The sequence below is a fragment of the Anopheles coustani genome, chromosome 2, assembly GCF_943734705.1.
Source record: "Anopheles coustani chromosome 2, idAnoCousDA_361_x.2, whole genome shotgun sequence".
NCBI classification, from domain to species: domain Eukaryota; kingdom Metazoa; phylum Arthropoda; class Insecta; order Diptera; family Culicidae; genus Anopheles; species Anopheles coustani.
This window is the reverse complement of record NC_071289.1, coordinates 29447170-29466158: the sequence shown is the minus strand read 5'-3', so window position 1 is coordinate 29466158 and position 18989 is coordinate 29447170. Positions and strand designations below refer to the sequence as shown.

At 45.9% G+C, this 18989-nt stretch overlaps 6 protein-coding genes across 9 annotated transcripts; 5 read left to right on the top strand and 1 right to left on the bottom strand.

Annotated features, from left to right (window-relative positions):
* Positions 1-4306: 4306 nt before the first annotated feature.
* Positions 4307-7227, bottom strand: LOC131264184 (cilia- and flagella-associated protein 91-like). Its single transcript, XM_058266471.1, has 3 exons — positions 6131-7227; positions 5904-6060; positions 4307-5554 (listed from the first exon to the last, which is right to left on the bottom strand). The coding sequence occupies exons 1-3, from the start codon at positions 7225-7227 to the stop codon at positions 4307-4309; spliced, it is 2502 nt and encodes an 833-aa protein (XP_058122454.1).
* A 1311-nt stretch (positions 7228-8538) lies between these two features.
* Positions 8539-12439, top strand: LOC131264183 (uncharacterized). The gene is made up of 3 exons (XM_058266470.1): positions 8539-8599; positions 11726-12225; positions 12320-12439. Exons 2-3 carry the CDS (start codon positions 11749-11751, stop codon positions 12437-12439), a joined length of 597 nt encoding a protein of 198 aa, XP_058122453.1. The 5' UTR covers positions 8539-8599; positions 11726-11748.
* On the top strand, positions 8635-10400 carry LOC131262907 (ninjurin-B-like). 2 transcript variants are annotated; one of them, XM_058265000.1, is made up of 3 exons: positions 8635-8984; positions 9088-9548; positions 10262-10400. In XM_058265000.1, exons 2-3 carry the CDS (start codon positions 9117-9119, stop codon positions 10382-10384), a joined length of 555 nt encoding a protein of 184 aa, XP_058120983.1. In that variant the 5' UTR covers positions 8635-8984; positions 9088-9116; the 3' UTR covers positions 10385-10400. The 2 variants fall into 2 exon arrangements, with proteins under 2 accessions (XP_058120983.1, XP_058120984.1); XM_058265001.1 differs by having other exon boundaries at positions 8635-9003.
* LOC131262908 (uncharacterized) lies at positions 10392-11405 on the top strand. 2 transcript variants are annotated; one of them, XM_058265003.1, is made up of 2 exons: positions 10392-11091; positions 11176-11405. In XM_058265003.1, the coding sequence occupies exons 1-2, from the start codon at positions 10738-10740 to the stop codon at positions 11338-11340; spliced, it is 519 nt and encodes a 172-aa protein (XP_058120986.1). In that variant the 5' UTR covers positions 10392-10737; the 3' UTR covers positions 11341-11405. The 2 variants fall into 2 exon arrangements, with proteins under 2 accessions (XP_058120986.1, XP_058120987.1); XM_058265004.1 differs by having other exon boundaries at positions 10393-11091; positions 11179-11405.
* Positions 12440-13161: 722 nt separating the features above from the next.
* LOC131262906 (uncharacterized) lies at positions 13162-14151 on the top strand. The gene is made up of 3 exons (XM_058264999.1): positions 13162-13201; positions 13298-13878; positions 13945-14151. The coding sequence occupies exons 1-3, from the start codon at positions 13162-13164 to the stop codon at positions 14149-14151; spliced, it is 828 nt and encodes a 275-aa protein (XP_058120982.1).
* Positions 14152-14698: 547 nt separating this feature from the next.
* On the top strand, positions 14699-18175 carry LOC131267581 (elongation factor Ts, mitochondrial). Of its 2 annotated transcripts, XM_058270489.1 has the most exons (3): positions 14699-14793; positions 17081-17665; positions 17737-18175. In XM_058270489.1, the coding sequence occupies exons 2-3, from the start codon at positions 17104-17106 to the stop codon at positions 18117-18119; spliced, it is 945 nt and encodes a 314-aa protein (XP_058126472.1). In that variant the 5' UTR covers positions 14699-14793; positions 17081-17103; the 3' UTR covers positions 18120-18175. The 2 variants fall into 2 exon arrangements, with proteins under 2 accessions (XP_058126472.1, XP_058126473.1); XM_058270490.1 differs by lacking the exons at positions 17081-17665; positions 17737-18175 and adding an exon at positions 15078-16979 and having other exon boundaries at positions 14717-14793.
* Positions 18176-18989: the final 814 nt, after the last annotated feature.

Below are 18989 nucleotides of genomic sequence, written 5' to 3'. Positions count from 1 at the left end.
TGGCAAAGTATTTTACATTTACTAAACACTAGTCTATGAATCTGACTACTTAAGTGAATTGTTTTAAACTCCCCGATTTTGCATTTGATTTAAAACTGTTATAGAAATAACTAGAGTTTTCAAACATTTTCTTTGAGAACTAGGTTTAATACCTATGACATAAAAACGTACGCAAGAGAAACTTTTCAATGAACCCTCAATGAATCTGCTGCAAAAAAAAGAGTAGTGGGTTAATAGCTGGTCTATTTTATGTATAAAATCTATACTCTGTTTTGCAGTTCAACTATTTTAAATATTGCGGATCTATGCTAAGTTCAAACTTGGTATGTTCGTAGACTTCCACATACAATCCTGATAGATGCAGGAGCATGAAAAACGATAAGGTTAAGTTTAGAGAACTCACAACCTTTTGCAATCGTCATGTGTGTATAATTTCAAGAAATTTTATTATCTTCTTGTGCATACAATTTTATAAACATAAAGAATCCAGCAGCCTTTCAACATGGTATGTTTCGGGAGCCCATAAGAACCGTAAGGATTGTTTTTAATGCATTTCGGATGCTCGTCTTCAAGCCACAGTGGCGATCTGACGGAGCAGCAGAACGACAGACGACAGCAATTTATGCTCCAGTGCTCGAACACCGCAGATGGACACAACAGCTGAACGAAACCCTTTCTGCTAGGCAAGTCCCTCTGAGGGCTTGCCGGAGTCAACTGGACAGTTGTTACCCTATCGTTCGGTAGCTCTCGGATACTTCCGGTCCGTCGCCATTTTGCATCCGGTTTTGGGAAGGAAGACACCAGCTTCTGGCACCAGTCCTCAGCCGGGCCAATCCCGGTGAGGATTATTCGATTTCTCGTGTAGGACGATGCACCGCGACATTGGTTCCCTTTGTGTCCCCTCCCCCTCCATCCATCCCCGTTCCTTCTTTCGGTTCCTTCGTCGAACGGGAGATGCTGTCATTCAACACACCAAAGAGCGATTTATGATACACCGGCCCAGTTGGAGAAGAGACAAAGGCGCATTCGAAGGAACTGCCGAACGGAAAGGGAAGAAAACAGACAACTGGAAAACTTGCAGAACGCTTTTGCAGCGCCATCGGACATTGCCTTGGAATGGGGCTTGTGCTTGTGCAATCTGCTGCAATTGTACAGCCCGGCGCAATCCTCGGCAGGCCATGGATGTTGCTGTTGGATTTTTCTGCCTCGAAACCCACAATTCTCTTCATTCGCTTAGCCCGGACTTTCTACCATCCATCATCGTCCGGTTGCATATCCCCTGGAGGGTCTGGACTGGTGGGGGGTAAAAATGGGCGGGCGGAAAAAAGGGAAAACTATTTCTGAATCTGATTGTATGTAAATTTTCCTTCGCTGAAACCGACCGAAACTTCTTCGCATCGCACTTCCCCACCAGCGCCTGGTACCTTACGGGACGCAGCCAGGGACTCCCGGGGACTTCCTTTGGCGTCGAGGAGCAAGAGCTTGAGAGAAGTTGAATGATTTTATGTCTGATTGCAGAATGCTCAAGTTTGATATTTCCATTCCGATGAGCCTGTGACTGATTGTGCAAGCTGTCACACGATGATTTTGACAGCAAAGTCAGGGCGTAGAAAAGAAGGGGGTTGCACTAGCGGCGAAAGATATGCATGTACTGTACGAACGATGGCAGACTGGTAGTAAGATCGCGGCAACTCGAACCGGGAGTGCACAGAGACCCGCATCTGCATCGACAGAAGTTTCCTCGAGATGGGGACGAGAAGGTTCGCCCGATTCTTTTATTATACTTTCATTGCAATCAAATGAAGTTTGACGAAGTTTTGATAACTTGCGAAGGAAGCAAAGAGAAAAGGGCAAAGGGCAGTGAATTATTTAATGAAACGATTTGATTTTTCCCTCCCAACTAGCTATATTCCGTGCTGGGAAATGGGCAACGAATGTGTGGGTTAAAAAAAGGATTTGAAGAAAAACGACTCTATCCGTAATGAATCTCAAGAACTTGAACATAAAGTTAAGCGATGTGCCCTCGACTCAGTCGCGTTCTGCCGTTCTTCATTCTTCGCTGTTGCTCACCGTCAACTGCAAACAACTTCATCAGCTGCAACTGCAATTTCCACGACAAACATCCCATCTAATCACCGGCAGATATGATTAAATCCTCGCTTGATTGCACGACTAGAAAACTTGCCCTTTCGGGTGCTGGCACAGTTGGCGTGAAGGCATCACGAGTGTCGCGTTTTTCCCAACCACCAGAAACCCTCTCCCGGCCGGAAGCACCAGCTTTGGTCGATTTTAAAACCAGAAAATCCACCACACACGATCGGAAAACGGATCCCACCCGGAGAGTGGAATGCAACAGTGTGCGCTCGGTGAGCCGGTCCCCGGGCAAACAATTAGATTTCAGCACATGGGCAAACTTTGGGCTACCGGTTGCCAGCATGGCGGCAAATCTGCTGCCTGTTGGCATTACGATCATTTCCGTGCTATGCCATGCCTCACCTTGCGCCTCCGTGATATTTGGTAGTCTTCTGTATCCGCACGTAAAGCCATCGCTTTCCAACCGACATCGTGCCGGTTTTGGGCTTAATTCGATAATCAAACTTCCATTCATTTACGACGGATGGCTGTAAATCTGCGGCGAAATCGTTTCTATCCCTCGGGCTGCCGCCAGTGATTCAGCTTTCAAATTCACCGGTGTTCCATCTTGCCCCTCGCCCCCTACGAACGGGTTCGGGCTGTGCAACACGTCGCTCAAGTAATCCCCGTAAGCCCAGCCGTCTGGAATCTCGGAGAGAAAGAGAGAGAGAGAGAGTGGGATGGCAATGGGCACCGATAATCCTTACGGCGGAGACCCGCTAGCTAACCGCCCAAATCACTGCAGGCGTGCAAGCAACATTGGCCATTGGATGTGCATAATTTGGTAGCAAATGAGATGTAACGGGGCCGGAGCGGGCGGTTGGCCGATGGCGCTGGTTTATGGTAATGGCTGCATAATTGGGCATGGGCGCAGTCAAATGAAAATGAAACATTTCTAATGTGGCATCGTTATGCATTAGAATAGACAGGGACATTAAAAACCATAAAAAATTATATCGAAAAATTATCGAAACCGATGAGCGTACCCCAAACTCATTCTCTGCTCAGCTTTTTTCATTTTCAATGATGGGATGCAAGAATCATTTATGTTTTAAACAAATCAAATCGACATTTGAGGGTATTATGATCCAGTTCCGCGTTATTGCTCGAAAGTTTCCGCATATTTGCTCGAATAGCAACCTGGGTATTTATACAAGTATTTCAAGGTATATAAATATATAGTTTTTTAACAAGTTTCGAGCACTTTGATTTTTAATCAATTTTCAAAACGATCGAGTTATTGGTGTGTTTTATACTATGGCTAAATGGCTAAATAAATCAAAGTGACTTGTCTAAACACAACGTTGATATGAAAAGTGCATCCTGAATTATCATGTTCTTGGTAAATACCAAGATCCATAGAACCCACATATGCTTCGGACACATACGGTCTATAGAGATCCATCGACCAGGAGGTGCTTGAAACTGCTCGACGATAACGACGCGCGTCGTTTCGTATCCGCGCATCGTCTCGACACGCAGGTGGCGTCGTTTTGGATCGTCGAGACGCCCAGCCATTTTTTCGCTTTTTTCAAAGTGTTGTTTACCTTTTGTATGGGCCAGCGTCGAGAAGTTTATCGTTTCCGCGCTCCCAATCATAATACCCTCAATTGTTTGAAAATAGCTCGTTAATTATGCTTTTCGCAAAAAGAAACATCTTTTCCAGGCAAAAAAAATGAAAATGAGCTTTCTATGCAGTATGAATTGAAAATGCTGTCAGTTTAGCGTTCTACGCGTCTATGCTACTTTACAGAGTTTACAGATAAAGGTAAAAAATTTAACAAACATGATTCCAATTTCAACATAAATTACCCCTTTACAACTTAATTCTTTTTATTTACGTTATTTCTCAAACCTTTGTGAATACTCTTCGCCACAACAACTTTAATTCAAAATTGCTGCTGCCATTATGAAATCGACCTGTGAAACACTGTAAAATAGCCGTGGCACAATCGAAGCTCAACTGACAGCATGTACGTACGTTTAAATTGACGGTTGCTTATGAAATTTAATTAAAGCATACAGAGAGTCATTTTTTAGTAGCTTTATTGTTAAAAACATGGATTCGATACGATGGAAATGTTAGTGAGATTTATGTGTCATAGTTTTGATTTTTTTAAAATAGTTCTGAATTACCTACATGACATGAAAATCGCATTTTTGCTGATTTTTCTCATTGCACAGCAGCATTGTCCTCTTCGGAGACATCCAGCACCTGACTTAGAATGTCCTCGATCAGATCGTTCGCCATACGACCGATTTCCTCTTCCTCTTCCTGTTCATCAGCTTCCACCTCCGCACCTTCAAAGTGTAACCCGTAGAAGTCACTACCGCCCATTTCTTCTTCGTCTTCGGGAAGCTCTTCCACTTCATTCTCCGAGTAGGCCGACTCTGCCGTCGCAGCCGGTGGAAGCTGCACCGCTCGGTCGATGATACCATCGAGCAATCCGTCCACAACTCGCCTGTCTTCCGGTTGCTTTTGATCGGTCGTGGCCGCTTTTTGCACATTTGAGCCATCGGTAGACACTCGTGTTTCTTCGTCTTCTTGCCGATTGTAGAGTATCTCGTGAACGTTCGCCAGGTGCGGCTGTTGTTTGAATTTGATTCTTTCCCGAACGGTCCGACGGAATAGATCCGGCAAAATCATTTCATCCGCCAACGAACCAGCAATCGAGACGAGCTCCTCTCGCCCACCAACCGTGCCGAGACCCGGTCCACATGCGCTCAGCAGCGACGTCCCATCACTGCGTCGGTCCGCTTCCTCGTCAAACTTGCGCACCAACTGATGTATCTTTTCACGCATCTCATCCACATTTTCCGCCTGCTCGAGCAGCGCATTTTCCAGATAGATCGCCATCTCATCCTGCATTACTTGCGATTTCCGGTCAACCGGCGGTGCAAAGGCGGAAGAGCTCTCGAACATGGACGACGATTCCCGGCAATAGCGTTCCTGTTCGGCAAGCAGATAGAACGCCTGGGTGTTCCGCTCATGTTGCAGCCGCGTCAGTTCCCGCTCGAGCGTATTCATCAGCGAACTCATCTGCGCGTGCGAGCTACCCTCGATGAACGCGTCCAACAGCTGCTCGTTCTTGAGGATGTGCAGATAACGTTCGCGCACACTTCCGCCGGCCACCGTGGACAACCCTTCGGCCGGGAAGAACTCTTCCACCACCGGAAGCCGATGGGAAGCGATAAGATCCTCCATCAGATCATGCTCGCTGGCGTAGTCGCGATGGATCATCAGCTGGGTGGCGCGACCCCGGATTAACTTTTGCAGCAGAACTGCCTGCTGATAGAGGGAATCGTTTTCCCTTTCCGGTGACATTGCGACGGGCGACACGACGAGACTTTCCGTCGGCGAAGACACCACTATCAAACATTGGGGGGCTGCACGTTCGCTGTCTTTTCGATTGCGGAATTGCTAAAAGTAAAAGTGGAAGTTTGTTCAAGAAATTGAGTGATAGGTTTAAAAAATATATAAATAAAAAACTTGTTTGATTTAATGCTTGTGCAAATTGCACAAAATCCCCAATCGTAAGATTAAATGACCAATACCATAAAAAAACGCATTTTACAAATGAAAAAACATACAGAAAAAAAAGAAACAACGCTGACATTTTTTAAATTTCCCAGTAAAACTGATGCATGCATTGAATTTGACCATCGCAAAGCTAAAATTAGACCTTAGATCAAGTGCTACTTTTACTAAATACTTTTTAAATTTTTAAATTTTTTTACGTAAATTTAAAAACTGTTTACCAAACTATTACCTTCAGTGATTCATACAGCTTGCGCAAGAAATTATCGGACCAGAAACCCTTCTGGAACTCACGACAAACTTCCTTTGGCTTCCATAGCTCTGGACGCTGATCTCGGGGGTTTACAAACTTGTGTGCGACGGCCGTTTTTTTCTCCAATTTCGCCAGTCTGAATGTATGTAATGTGGATAATTTTGATTATTTGGAAAAATTAAGTTAACGATGAATCACAAACTTACCCCACTTCGATGAGATTGGGATCGTAGTCATATGACTGCTTGGTGTACTTCTTTCTTCCTCCGGAGAATGCCTCCAACGCCAACGAGCTACCGGTGCCACCCATTCCCCGCCATTCCTTTGCACCATGGCGTACACTCTGCTCGTGACGCTTCCGTTCGAGTTTGCGCAAATTTCGCTCGAACGTTGCCTCCAGCTTCTGCATGGCCTGGTTCCGGGCCTCGTTGATGCGTCGCTTTGTATTCTCCATCTTACCCTCGGTCGCCTGGTGAGTGTCCCGTTCGCGTTTCTCCATTATCTTGGCCACCAGCTGCAGCCGCAGCATCTGATACCGATCGATCTGGCGCTCCCGGGCGACCCATTCCTCCCACTCGAAGATCTGCAGCACGAGTTTCTGCTGGCGCCACTCGTCCACCGAATCGCAAGCCCCTAGCGCGTACTCCCAGGTGCGTTTGCGGCGCGCTCGCTCCACAATCTCCACCTCGTTCACGCCGGGAAAGCGCGTATGCTGCAGCATCTCCGCCACGTACACGATCTCGGCCGCCGGCATTACGTTCTCCTTCAACACGGCCGTCGGCATCCATGGTTGCGTCTGAGCGGACGACTCCCGAAAGACGGTTTGCGAAGCAACCTCACGGAACCGTGGCTGTCCGGTGTCGCCGGTCGACTCATCGTAGTCACATCCGCAGTACTCCGTCTCCCGTTCATCCCCTCCGTGGTGTTCCGGAGCGTACCGCACGTTACATCCCGTTTCGCCGGCGTTTGGGTGGCAGAAAAACTTGGCCCGCTCGGAACCGAGTACCCGGGAAGAGTCTGGCGTTTGCGCCGGGTAACCGGTACCGTACGTCCTCAGCGAAGTCACCTGCACCTCCGGATGGTACGGCAGCGGATTCCGGTGCATCACGTAGTGATTCCGTGTCAGTCGGGGCAGTTCACTAAACATCGACTGGTACACGGGAAATATGCCGATCGGGGCCGATTTCGCCAACGCCGCGTGATTCGCCCGACACACGTCCTTCTGGTCCGAGGCCACGTACAGCGGATCGTAGATATGGTCAAAGGCCCGCGACGGTCCCACATTATGGCTTCGGTACGTCATTTTTCACCACTTCCTGGAGCAAGTTTAATTAAAAATTCCTTCACTACGCACCACTGATAGCTTCCAGTGAGGTTTTCCTTCGGCGAGAAATTCCGATAGACACAGGTGACCGACCCGGGCGCACGGTGACGACGACTGGTGTTGTTCTAATTTTTCCGGTCGCGACGCGTTCACTCCCCGGCGCGATTTGATCGATAAATAAACAAACGCGTAACATGATGCGTTGCCAAGGTAACGAAGACTTCATGGAACAAATTGCTAGATGGAGGCGTGCTCAGCAACACGTTGCTTCGATGCAACAGGTGTTGGACCCAGTTACACGGTGTATTTTGCCAAAGCAAAAATACTTCAACAGGATACAGGATCACAGGATCGTAGAAAACACGCAGCAAGGTTGTCTCAACGACATGCTGAACGAGGGGAATTCCTTCCTGTCTCAACTAGTCAATTGAACACTTTTTTCTAGCTATGAGTCATATACTAGACGAAGACATTTTCCTTCTTCAGAATCGGTAAGTAATGAGTAACATCGATTGAATTTATTTTACCTCATGTAATTTAGCTTATTAATTTCCTGAATGTTTTAAGAGTAAAAAATAGCATTTGGACATCCCCCCAAAAACCCCACTGCTCGAACATTTATTTTTCAAAGCATCATAAATCAAAACATAACATAAAATATGCGGGTCAAAAAATCCCCTGCATCTCCTCCATTCACTTTCAACTTAGTTCATTAACATCAACATTTACATCACGTCATTGTATCGTGCAACAGTGACGTCAGATGTGGGGGCCCTTTAGCATAACGCTTCTATTCCGGCTACGATAAAAACTCCGCGCAATCATTCATCCCAGACGACCGAAAAATACCCCACCCTCAGCCACATTGTTGTGATCGTCTGGCGAGAAGAGTTTCCCGCGTCTTACTGCACGCCGAAGTTCTGTACGATGCGTTACGAGTTTGAATCATACCATGCAATACGGTTTCTCCACGTCTTAACTGAACCAGTTCGCGTGTGTGAATGTTTTCTTCGCATGTTCATCACTTGCCGGTTGTTCATCTTTCCACGTTCCTGCAAGCCGGTGGAATAGGAATTATTCTCCCGATGACGATCAGTCGTTGCTTGATACTGTGCGCGTTAGGAGTATATAGTCTTATATGTTAGAAGAGATCATTTGCTTGGACGAACAAGCATCATCTCATCATCATCATCATCATCATCACCATCATCATCATCATCATCATCATCATCGTCATCATCGGGACCGCAAACTGATACCATCTACACTTCATCTACACACTGCAGCAACCGCTGAGGAGCAGTACTATTTTTATTTTTCATTAGAAGAAAGCAATGTTCTACGATCGAGAGTATGCGATTAAAAAATATGCTACTCCACCGTAAACACAATGCATCACTGCGTTGCTGATAGCGATAGTGCTGATAATAGAATCGACGAATGGGCAAGAAAACCGTTTGCTAGAAGCAGACAGAAAACATGTAACTTCGTCACTACACGATCCGGTCGTACGATCGCTCCAGTTGTAAATTCCACGCTAGTTGGAACAGTCGGTGGACAGTTTTACTTTCGATCAGTCGCAGAGTCGAGTGCTTCCGAGTCGCATGTGCAAGTAGTGTGTGCTGAAAAGTGAAAAGTGCATTGAGACATTGATAATCGGAGCAAAAAATTCACTGTGCTATTTAAAGGTCGGCCAACCCAAGCACGATCTCTTGGAACACGACAGGGAGTGAGAAGTGCGTAGAATGTTTTAATGTAATTACCACGACCGTGGAAGTGACCGAACCGGTGAATCATCGCTTTGAGTAGTCACTACAACCACAACCGTTACTATTACAGACCGATTTTAAGTAACTTAAGGCTTAAAAATGACACAAAACAATCGCCCAAACTCTTCGTCACCGACAACGGAACAGCCTCCGACGGGCAACAACGTGGACGACACGTTCATCGAGATGCAACCGATCGAGGCTGCGCTCGACGGAGCGCCGGGGTCTGACTTCCTGGAGCGCATAGAGGAAGAACCGCTCAAGATGAGCAACGTAGAGGATCTGTCGAGCAGCATGTCGGAGGTGGATGGGAAAAAACGGTCGCGATCGAACCAGACGCACACCTACGACATTCACAAGGGCATCGCAGAAAGTGCAATGGATATATCGCTCCTAACGGCCAACGCAAACCAACTCCGGCTGCTTGTGACGTACAACGAGAGCTCCAGCACGTACGTGGCGTGCATAGCGCTGGTCATAAGCTCGCTCATACTCCAAGTGTTGGTAGCTAGCGCCGTTATTATAGTAAAGGTAACTTACCGAAATTAATTATGAAATTAACAAATTTGTTTCCTAACATATTGAAAGTCTTCTTCTTCTTGGCGTAACGACCTCTTGGTCATGCCTGGCCGTTAAGGGCTTACAAGACTTGTTTCCCTGTTGTACGTGGATAGTCAGTCCTCTCGTACAGGGCCTCCCCTCCGGTTTCGGTTGGGATTCGAACCCCGCTCATGGGCCGATTTTCTAACCGGCGCTACCGCTCGACTGTCGCAGAACCCCGCGGACTAAACTGAAAGTCTATCACACTTGAATCCTCTGAAAAGTAGAGTTGGTACAAGCTGATCGTTTGACTGAACCAAAGCTTTAATATGTATTTTTTTTAATTATCAATCTAAAAGTGGAACAAAAGAGGCAAGAATCAATTCGTCAGCAAAGCCTAAAACTTAAAAGCCCCAATTGAAGTGTGAATGTGATTGATTTCAAACGAATAGTCGGCAAACCATGATTGCTCACTGAGTTACACGTTTTATAGCTTACCAACGGCAATAAACATTTTAGTTAATTAAATATACATCACACTAGAGTTTAAATTTTTTGTGATGTACTTTAAACATTGAAGAAATATTGACAATAGATCTACAGCTCGCTGATTAGTTTTATTTTGCAAATGCACCTAGAGAATATGTTGCATTCATGAATCTAACGCAAATATAATTAACAAAAGCTTAATTTGTGTTTTTTAGAGTCATCCCAGGTCAAAGCCAAGTCAGCGCATACATCAGTTAAAAGTTGCGTCATCTATACTGGTCTCCATCATCACGGTGATCAACATATTAGTGGCATCGCTCGTCATAACGAATAAGTAGTTGATAGTAGTCTAAGCCACGCTTAGGCTAACATATTGATGGATTTTATCCATAAACACCAAGTAGCTCTAACCATTGTAAGAAGAAGCAACACCACTACCAGTTACTTAACGTGGTAAAACATTAGTCTTAAGGTCACTTCCGATCGATAATTGCAACCGCTCACGAATGGGATACGGAACAGAAGTTAAAAAACAGCAACAACACCCCTACCTTATCCTCGAACCAGTTGTACCACGACGGCTTGCGGATGGTTGTAGCTGCGGTTGGTTCATTCCACTGATAGGTTCCCATCCGCTAGGCAGCAAAACTTGCGGTCACCGCAACATACGACAACAACGACAATTCCCACAATGACGAGTCCCACAGTGTACAGGGTAAAGCAGAGCGATAGTGCAGTTCCCGTAAGTCATCTCGGTGGCATCGTTCCGACTGGCAATGAAATACCACCAAGTGGCTTGGAAGACTCTACCACCTACGATAGTGCCGAATCAGAGTACTATCTGGCACTGAGCAGCAATGGGTTCGATTGCTTCCGCAGCATAGTGGAGATAGCGCTCAGTGTGTCCTTTCTGGCCGCCAACAGCAACCTCTTGCGGCTGCTGGTAAGCTTCAAGGAGACGGAAACATTTATCGCCAGCGAGGCACTGGTGACGGTGTCCATCGTTCTGCAGATCCTGGTAGCCATCTGTATCATCACAATAACGGTAATGGCGTTGGATGACGTTAGCTAGAGAGCAAAATGGGACGGAAATTGATTAAAACAAAACTTCTTTTCTTCCCTCGTTCAGCAGGTGAACGATCCTAGCCGGTACGTGAAGATGAAGGCATGCGCAGTGACCGGAGCGATTCTCATCTCCCTGGTAAACTTGCTGATCCCGTTCATCATCAATGTGGAGCACTCTAGAATCGATTTTCGGGAATTATATCGTACCTACGGGGAACAGGACAATTAAAGAGAATCTAGAATGATAGGTTTTAAAAACGATGTCTCTCAATAAATTAAAGCTTTATTGTGATTTCGCACAATTACTTACGCCAAATGATGTGTTCTTTCGTGTACGTTTGCTCCAATTTATTTCTGATATTGCAAGGCATAAACTACCTCGCGGAATTAGTGTTTGCTTTCGCACGCATGGGTGACCGAGGCTCGGAACATCTCGCTGCTTGAAGCATCCAACCTTCACATCGGTTCAATGTAGCGCTAGCCAACGGGTCTAGCCAGGCGTCCATGCCCTTGACTTGCACACTATAATAGCCCTTTGCTCGAATGGAATAATTTTCAGACATTCCGCAACCATCGTATCAGTAACACGCGTTCGGCGCACCAATTCAATCCAGTGCGATAATAACCACCATTCGGAATGACTCGTCCGGAGCGATCAAGTCGAAGTGCCTCCCGGGAACGGGTATCTCGATTCGACCAACCGCATCATCACGTCGAGCACTTGGGAACCCGTGGGGTGCGCATATTCACCGGCAACGAGAAGCAACCGAAGGTGTTCTGCAATCCGGTTATCTTCAACCAGGACGCCACGCGCAATCAACCGTACCAGGAGAACGATTGGGATAACAACGAGCGTACGCCAAACCGTGCGGCGGATCGTGTCGCCAATCCGGACGAATATCGCACCGGAAATGGTGGCTACGATGTGCGCCGGTCCCTGCTGGAGAACGCACTTACGATCGCGTTCCTGGCGGCCAACTCGAACCAGCTGCGGATGCTGACGAGCAGTAACAGCGATCGCCAGGATACGATCACCTATCGCGCCTGTCTGGCCCTGATCATACTGTCACTGATACTGCAAATTCTAAACGGTGTCGCCATGCTGCTAATGTCGGTTAGTATGTGGATCGCATTCAATGAACGATTGCAATTTTAGATCCATGTTGCGACGACGCCTCACCTCCCTCCGTTTGTATTTTCCTTTGCAGACGCACACCAGCCAGCGTTGGCCCCTGCTACGGACCTTGGCCTGCATCGCTGCCACCACGATCGCCCTGCTTAATCTTGGCGTGGTGACCATGCTGAATGTACTTCTCGAGTCATCCTGAGGGCACTGAAATTCTTACGAAATTTAAAAGAAAATCAACTAGTTTCCCCTTGTCAACACGTTCACTTGATAATTGTCAATGCCCTGCCTTGTCTTTGGTTTGCTGTTTGTAACGTGGCACAAAATATGTTTATAACTTCACATTTAATGATAATTCCCATACTGAAAATAAAATCTATAATTTGAAACTTTAAAGGTTGTGTGTTTAATTTTCGTAAAAATACCTAGTACAATAAGTTTCGGCACATTCAGGCTGTTGAATTTTAAAATTTTCAAGTATAAAAGTTGCGAAAATGTGTATCCATGCTTTAGAAGCAATGGAAGATCGATATCACAAATTCTTCAAAAGGAAATTCACAGCGAGTATTTTTCCACACTTGCAAATTTTGTATACAATAATTTCGGCGATTGATTTAATTATACACATCACAATTGAGGCTCAATGTTACACAAATCAATAAAACGATTCATAAATCTTAAAGAAACATCCAACTCGTTGCTTATCACTAGACCATTTAACCTTCGCTACACCTGAATGAGCATCTTCCGCATTCTAGCATATCCCTACCATAAATGTAACGTCGATACACCATCTATAAGATCGGTCAGAAGGTGATGTTAAGGTGCTGGGAACTTGCACAAAACAGTACAAACTGAAGCAGCACGCAGAACGGACCAATTGTACTTTGATTTGCGGATTACAGTGTACGTTATCTAGCATATATGGAAGTTAAACTCAGCTCCTTCTTTTGGTTAACCAACGGTACCTCAAACTTGGCCAACACAAGTGACCAGCATTGAAAAGAGTATGTCGTTTAAATCTGTCCCCCAAATGTACCGGTCAAATTTTCATCCGCAGGGTACAGTCTCGGTACGATCCCATTTCTGATCGGTGCAATGAGCTATCGTGAAATAGAGCAACCCGTCGATCTTCCGGTTGTGTATCGTCACAATGCCACATCATCCTCTGGAACGAGCGATGGAAACTATCGGAACAACCTGTCGCGCACTAATCCGTCGTTGGGGAAAAGCAAGAGCGACCTCGACCTGACTAGCAGCAAGTTCGAATACAACCCATCCGGAGACCCCGAGACCTACACGACCATGTCGTCCACTTTGGCCACCCGTCCGGAGCGAAGCTCCTCGACTGTAGTCCCACCAACCCCTCCCCCTTTGCCACCAAAACCACCCATAGCCGTTACAGGGATCTATCAGACCGGCAGTGGGCGCCGGGTTTCCACCATAACGCCCTCGTACGACATTTCGAAGAGTATCGCCGAAAGTGCAATGGACATTTCACTGCTAACGGCCAACGCAAACCAACTGAGACTACTCATTACCTACAACCAGGGCTCGAAAACGTACGTCGCCTGTATTACGTTCGTTATCATGTCACTGGTGCTGCAGATGATGGTCGCGATCACGATGATCATCGTTTCGGTGAGTAGCAAAGTTAACTTATATTTGCTAACCCGACTTTAATGTATGCTCATTCCTTCAATTTAGCTCACAAAGCCACAACGAGACGATCCAAAGAGGCATAAAGTTAAGATCGTTACATCGATCGGTGTAGCTATCATAACGATGATCAATATCCTTGTAGCATCGCTGGTTGTTGCGGAACAACCTCCCAATGCTATAGTAGCTTCTTCCGGTGGTGTTATTGGTCTGCTAACCAATATTAATGTGTCTGATGCGATTGGTGGAACATAAAACGAAGCAAACAATGAAATAAAGGTTGTTTAATCAAAACCATCCTGAAAAATTATTCTTAAATAAAGGCAGATATTAAACTTTATTTTATTTCTACACTCTTCTTACCAAACATTTTCAAACTTACATTTGAAATATTGGTGATAATTGGCCCACACTTTTCTCTGCTATATTTTTTCTTTTTTTAACTTTTTCACGTTTCCAATTCGTTAGTTAACGAATTAAGTTAATTTTTTGTTTGATATTGCGTTCAACAAGGTTGTTTCAACATAGATGTGCTTCATGCAAATCAACGTCCGTGCAGAAGATGAGGTACATTTATATTCAGTGTGAAAATTTTTAGCGTTTCAATCGAGTCGCTATACTATTTTGGGAAAGAGTTTGGCAGCAATCACGGTTTAAATTTCATTTTTCTACTACCATCAATCGTTCTAATGTAGATGATTCGAAAAAAATCAAAGTCAGAAACAAAATCATGTTTGACAATCAGTTGTGACAACAAGCTGTCAAACGTGTTTGTCAAGTATGGCGTTAAAATTGACTAGTCCTTGCTTCTGCATAAGTTAGCTGCTGCGATAGAACTTCGAGATTCTAAACACGCTAAAAGTTGCACTTCAAATCGTTCAACAAATTTACAGAAAGGTAAGCAAAATCACGAGCTATAGTTAAGTTAAAGCAGCTGATTGACCTTGAAGTGCAAAACTATCAACTCACAAGAAACATCTAGTGAAGCGCCGAACGAACGAATGTTTTGCATGATGTAACATGCGTATACACACCAACCTTCCGGCAAACGATAGCAGAAAAGGCAGATTTTCGTACAATACCCGTGGCAGTTGTCGGTTTGCGCGATGTGGTGCAAGAAACGCAGCAGCGTAAATAAGCATACGTGCGAAATCACTAATCCCCGGTCCGGTCTGTTTCAGATTGCCTGGACAGATGTGCTTGATTGATTGAGCACGGAACTGAATGTAAACAGGCGCCACAAGGATATTCTGGCGTCAAAAGCATGTACGAACCAGTGGTGTTGATACTATCGCTAGACGAGACCGTCAAGCCGGGAACGATCGTGGAAAAGATTCGTAAGCAGCCGAACGATCAGAATCAAGTTAAACGAGACAGCGTACCGATATCGATCGATTACCCGTATCAGATTCAAGCGAAATGCTGCGATGTGATCAACCTGGTCCCACACGATTCCGCTGAGCTGGACTCGATTCGCGATAGAATTCTGGGATGGCCAGATGGAATAGTGATTTATTTCGACGCTAAAAATCGTTCGATTCTAGAGGTGCTTCCAAACTATCGGCAGTTTGTTGAAATTGACCAGAAATCCACTTTTAATATCCTACTTTGTAACACTCTGATGAAATCCAGCGAAGATGGTGTAACCTTTGACGAAGTGAAAAAGCTCTGTCCCACATTCAACGTGATCGAGCTCGAACCAGACGATGCTTACAATGCATCAAAATCATGGCGGACGCCTATCGAGAAAGAAGAAATGCAGGAACTTATACAGGCGATGCAAAATCACGTCTGGACCAAGCCAACCGTAAACCAGTCTAAGCCCGGTGATAAATCACCAACATCAACAACACAACCACCACCACCACGAATTGCCGCGAATCCAACCAACGATGACAATGGTCAGTTCGCGGAGGAAGATATACGAATGATGGAAACCAAGCTAATGATGCCGGAACACGCGTCGCCAGGATATTCTGACGACAAAAGCATTAGTGAACCAGTAGTGTTGATCATCTCGCTAGATGACACCATCAAGCCGGAATCGATCGTGGAAAAGATTCGCAAACAACCGAACGATCAGAATCAGGTCAGACTAGTCAAGTTAAGCGAAACGGTTGGCTATCCATATCACATTCACACGAAATACTACACCGCCGATGTGGTCCTGGTCGCACACGGGTCATCTGCGCTGGGCTCGATTCCCAACGCGTTACTAAAGCGGATAGAAGGAATTCTTATCTATTTCAACGCAAAAGATCGCTCATTTCTCGAAGTGCTACCCGATTATCGGCGATTTGTGAATAAAGAAGACATCGAATTTGGTGTCCTACTTTGCAACACCCTGGCAGAATCCAGTGCGGACGGTGTTACCTATGGCGAAGTGAAAAAAATTTGCCCCGTCTTGGATGTGATCGAGCTTGAACCAAGCGCAGAGGATGTTGCTAATGCCGCCACGGCGGGAGAAGCAATTGGCGTGGAAGAATTGATACAGGAAATTCACGCGCACGTCTGGTCCAATCCAATTATGCATCGGGGAACCACGCAGGTTGGACCGAGTAAAGAGCCTTCCGCGTCAACGGCACCACCACCACCCATTGCCGTGAATGCAACCAATGATGACGATGGTCCGGTCACGGAGGAAGAAGAAAAAATGATTGAAGCCGAACTGAACGGGTTCGAGCGACTGCTGACGGAAGTGATGGATTTTCAACCCAACACCAGCTCGTGGAGCAGGAACGAGCGGCTCATGTACGCGCAGGAGCTTGCGGAAATGTTCGATGACATGGTCGAAGAGGACGATTGAATCGGACAAATTTCTTTCGGTTATTTTAATGCTTTCTTGAAGCTCTCATTCCGCGAAGGTTAGATCCTAGGACATTAAAAGAAAGAGGAAAAAATGCATCTTAACTTTTCTTCAATTCAGTTTCAAATTGTTTTGGAATCTTCCGTTTCTTGGTTTCTAAGCGCTTTCCAAGTTGGTACTCCCTAACGTCTGTGTTACTGTTGAGAAGATATATTTACGAACTGAATCTGTAACGAAATGAAACGAAACAGAATAATTTATAAAGAGATGTAACCAACATATTAGTATTGATTGATACTTATTCCCGAAGAAACCGTTGGTCTTCGCCTTTCACTAAACCCTATCCCGATGTGCACGATATCGTTTCTCTTCTTTCAGCCCCTCCCTGTGCCGCAGCGAAGATGTTGTTGAGAAACTTTACACGCCTCTTCCACACCACCGGAATCGGGTTTTACGCAGCCGCCGAAAAGAGTGCCCTCGCGACACTACGCAAAAAGACCGGCTACACCTTTGCCAACTGCAAGAAAGCACTCGAATTGCACAACAATGATCTCCCGAAGGCCGAACAGTGGCTGCGCGAACAGGCTCAAACGTTGGGCTGGTCGAAGGCAACGAAGCTCGAGGGTCGCAACACTACACAGGGTCTGATCGGGGTGTTGGTTCAGCGGAATGCGGGCGCTATGGTGGAGGTTAACTGCGAGACAGATTTTGTCGCGCGGAATGCCAGCTTTCAGCGGTTCGTACAGGTCGCATCGGCGGCCTGCGTGCGGCACCTGGAGAAGGTGGAAGCGGACGCAAACCTGACCAAGGTGGGACTGAACAGTGAAGCCCTGAAGCAGATTGTGCTGGAGGATGGAAAATCGTTGGGCGATCATTTGGCGCTGATGATCGGAACGGTGGGCGAAAATGCGTCGCTCAATCGGGCAATCTGCTACAAAGTACCGGACAGCATTCAGCTTACAGGTGAGTTGATTTATATAAGCTTCCCGATACGACTTCCTTCAAATCAACACTGTTTTCTTACATTATTCCAGGGTACGTTCACCCAGCGCCGAGCGAAGAAGTCTCACTGGACGTTCCGATGATTGGAAAGTACGGTAGCTTGGTGGCATTTAAGGCAGATCATTCCACAGCACGCGAGGAGGAAGGCGGGGAGAGTATTGCACAGGTCGCCCGAAAAGTGTGCCAGCATATCGTTGGCATGAAACCGGAGCGCATTGGGGTGGCAGGTAAAGATGAACCGACCGCCGATAAGGACGACGAAACGTGTCTGATTCACCAGGAGTATCTGGTGGATCCGAGCTTTACCGTCGGGGAAGTGTTGGAAGCGAACCGATTACAGATTGTTGACTTCCAACGGTTCGAGTGTGGTGAAAAAAACAAATCGGAGGAGGAAACCGCACGTGCGGCCAACTAGAGGCGTGTAAATAGTACGGCGAAATGAGGACAGGGCACCTAGTCGCGAATAAAATCGAATGCGATTTATGTTAATTCTGGTCTGTTTCTAAACCATTTCACTTCACATCTGTTTCTCATTAGCACTGACCGTTACTGTCTGATATGAAATCAATCTAAGCAAGCTTGGAAATTTTAATTGCTCGAAAATACATCGAACCGAAAAAGAACCATGCATCTATATATTTGAACAACCACTGTGAAGAAAATTTGCGCTACTCTTACTTGTGTTTTGTTGTCTTTCGCTATTATTTTCGTTCTTGTTCTATTCAAAGAACCTTGCCTGTTGCGCATTTGGTCGTGATTTGCATCCTCAGTTAAAATGAATGTCCAAATGGATGCACGCTGGTGCTAAAAGCCTTTGGGGTAATGACCGTCCTTGCAGTTGCAGGCTACTGCTTTGCTGAACCGTTGCTAACCACATGTTATTTTTTCTATCTAAATGGTTAACAAAATCAACAAATGGTTTAGCATGTTCGCAATTGTCTAGTTTTTATGCGTCTATGATGAATGGTAGAAACTTTTTGTGATCCTCAAATTGGATGGGCGAAAAAAATCTCTACCCTCATCAAATGGTCGAACATGAGGGAGTCACGCTTTTTTTCTCACATCGAGCGCGATTAGAAGGCATAAAAAATACACCACCAATCCAACACGGCAATTCTGCGGATCCACTTGTGGTCAGCAAGCATAACCCTAACACGTTCGCAACAACTGAATTTCACAAGTGCAAGGGTGACCACATCATCGCAGCGCACCGGCTATCTGAGGAAAATCTGTCCCTAGTGAAATCCCACCCAATCCGCACCGTGGGGCTTTGAATGAAGCATTA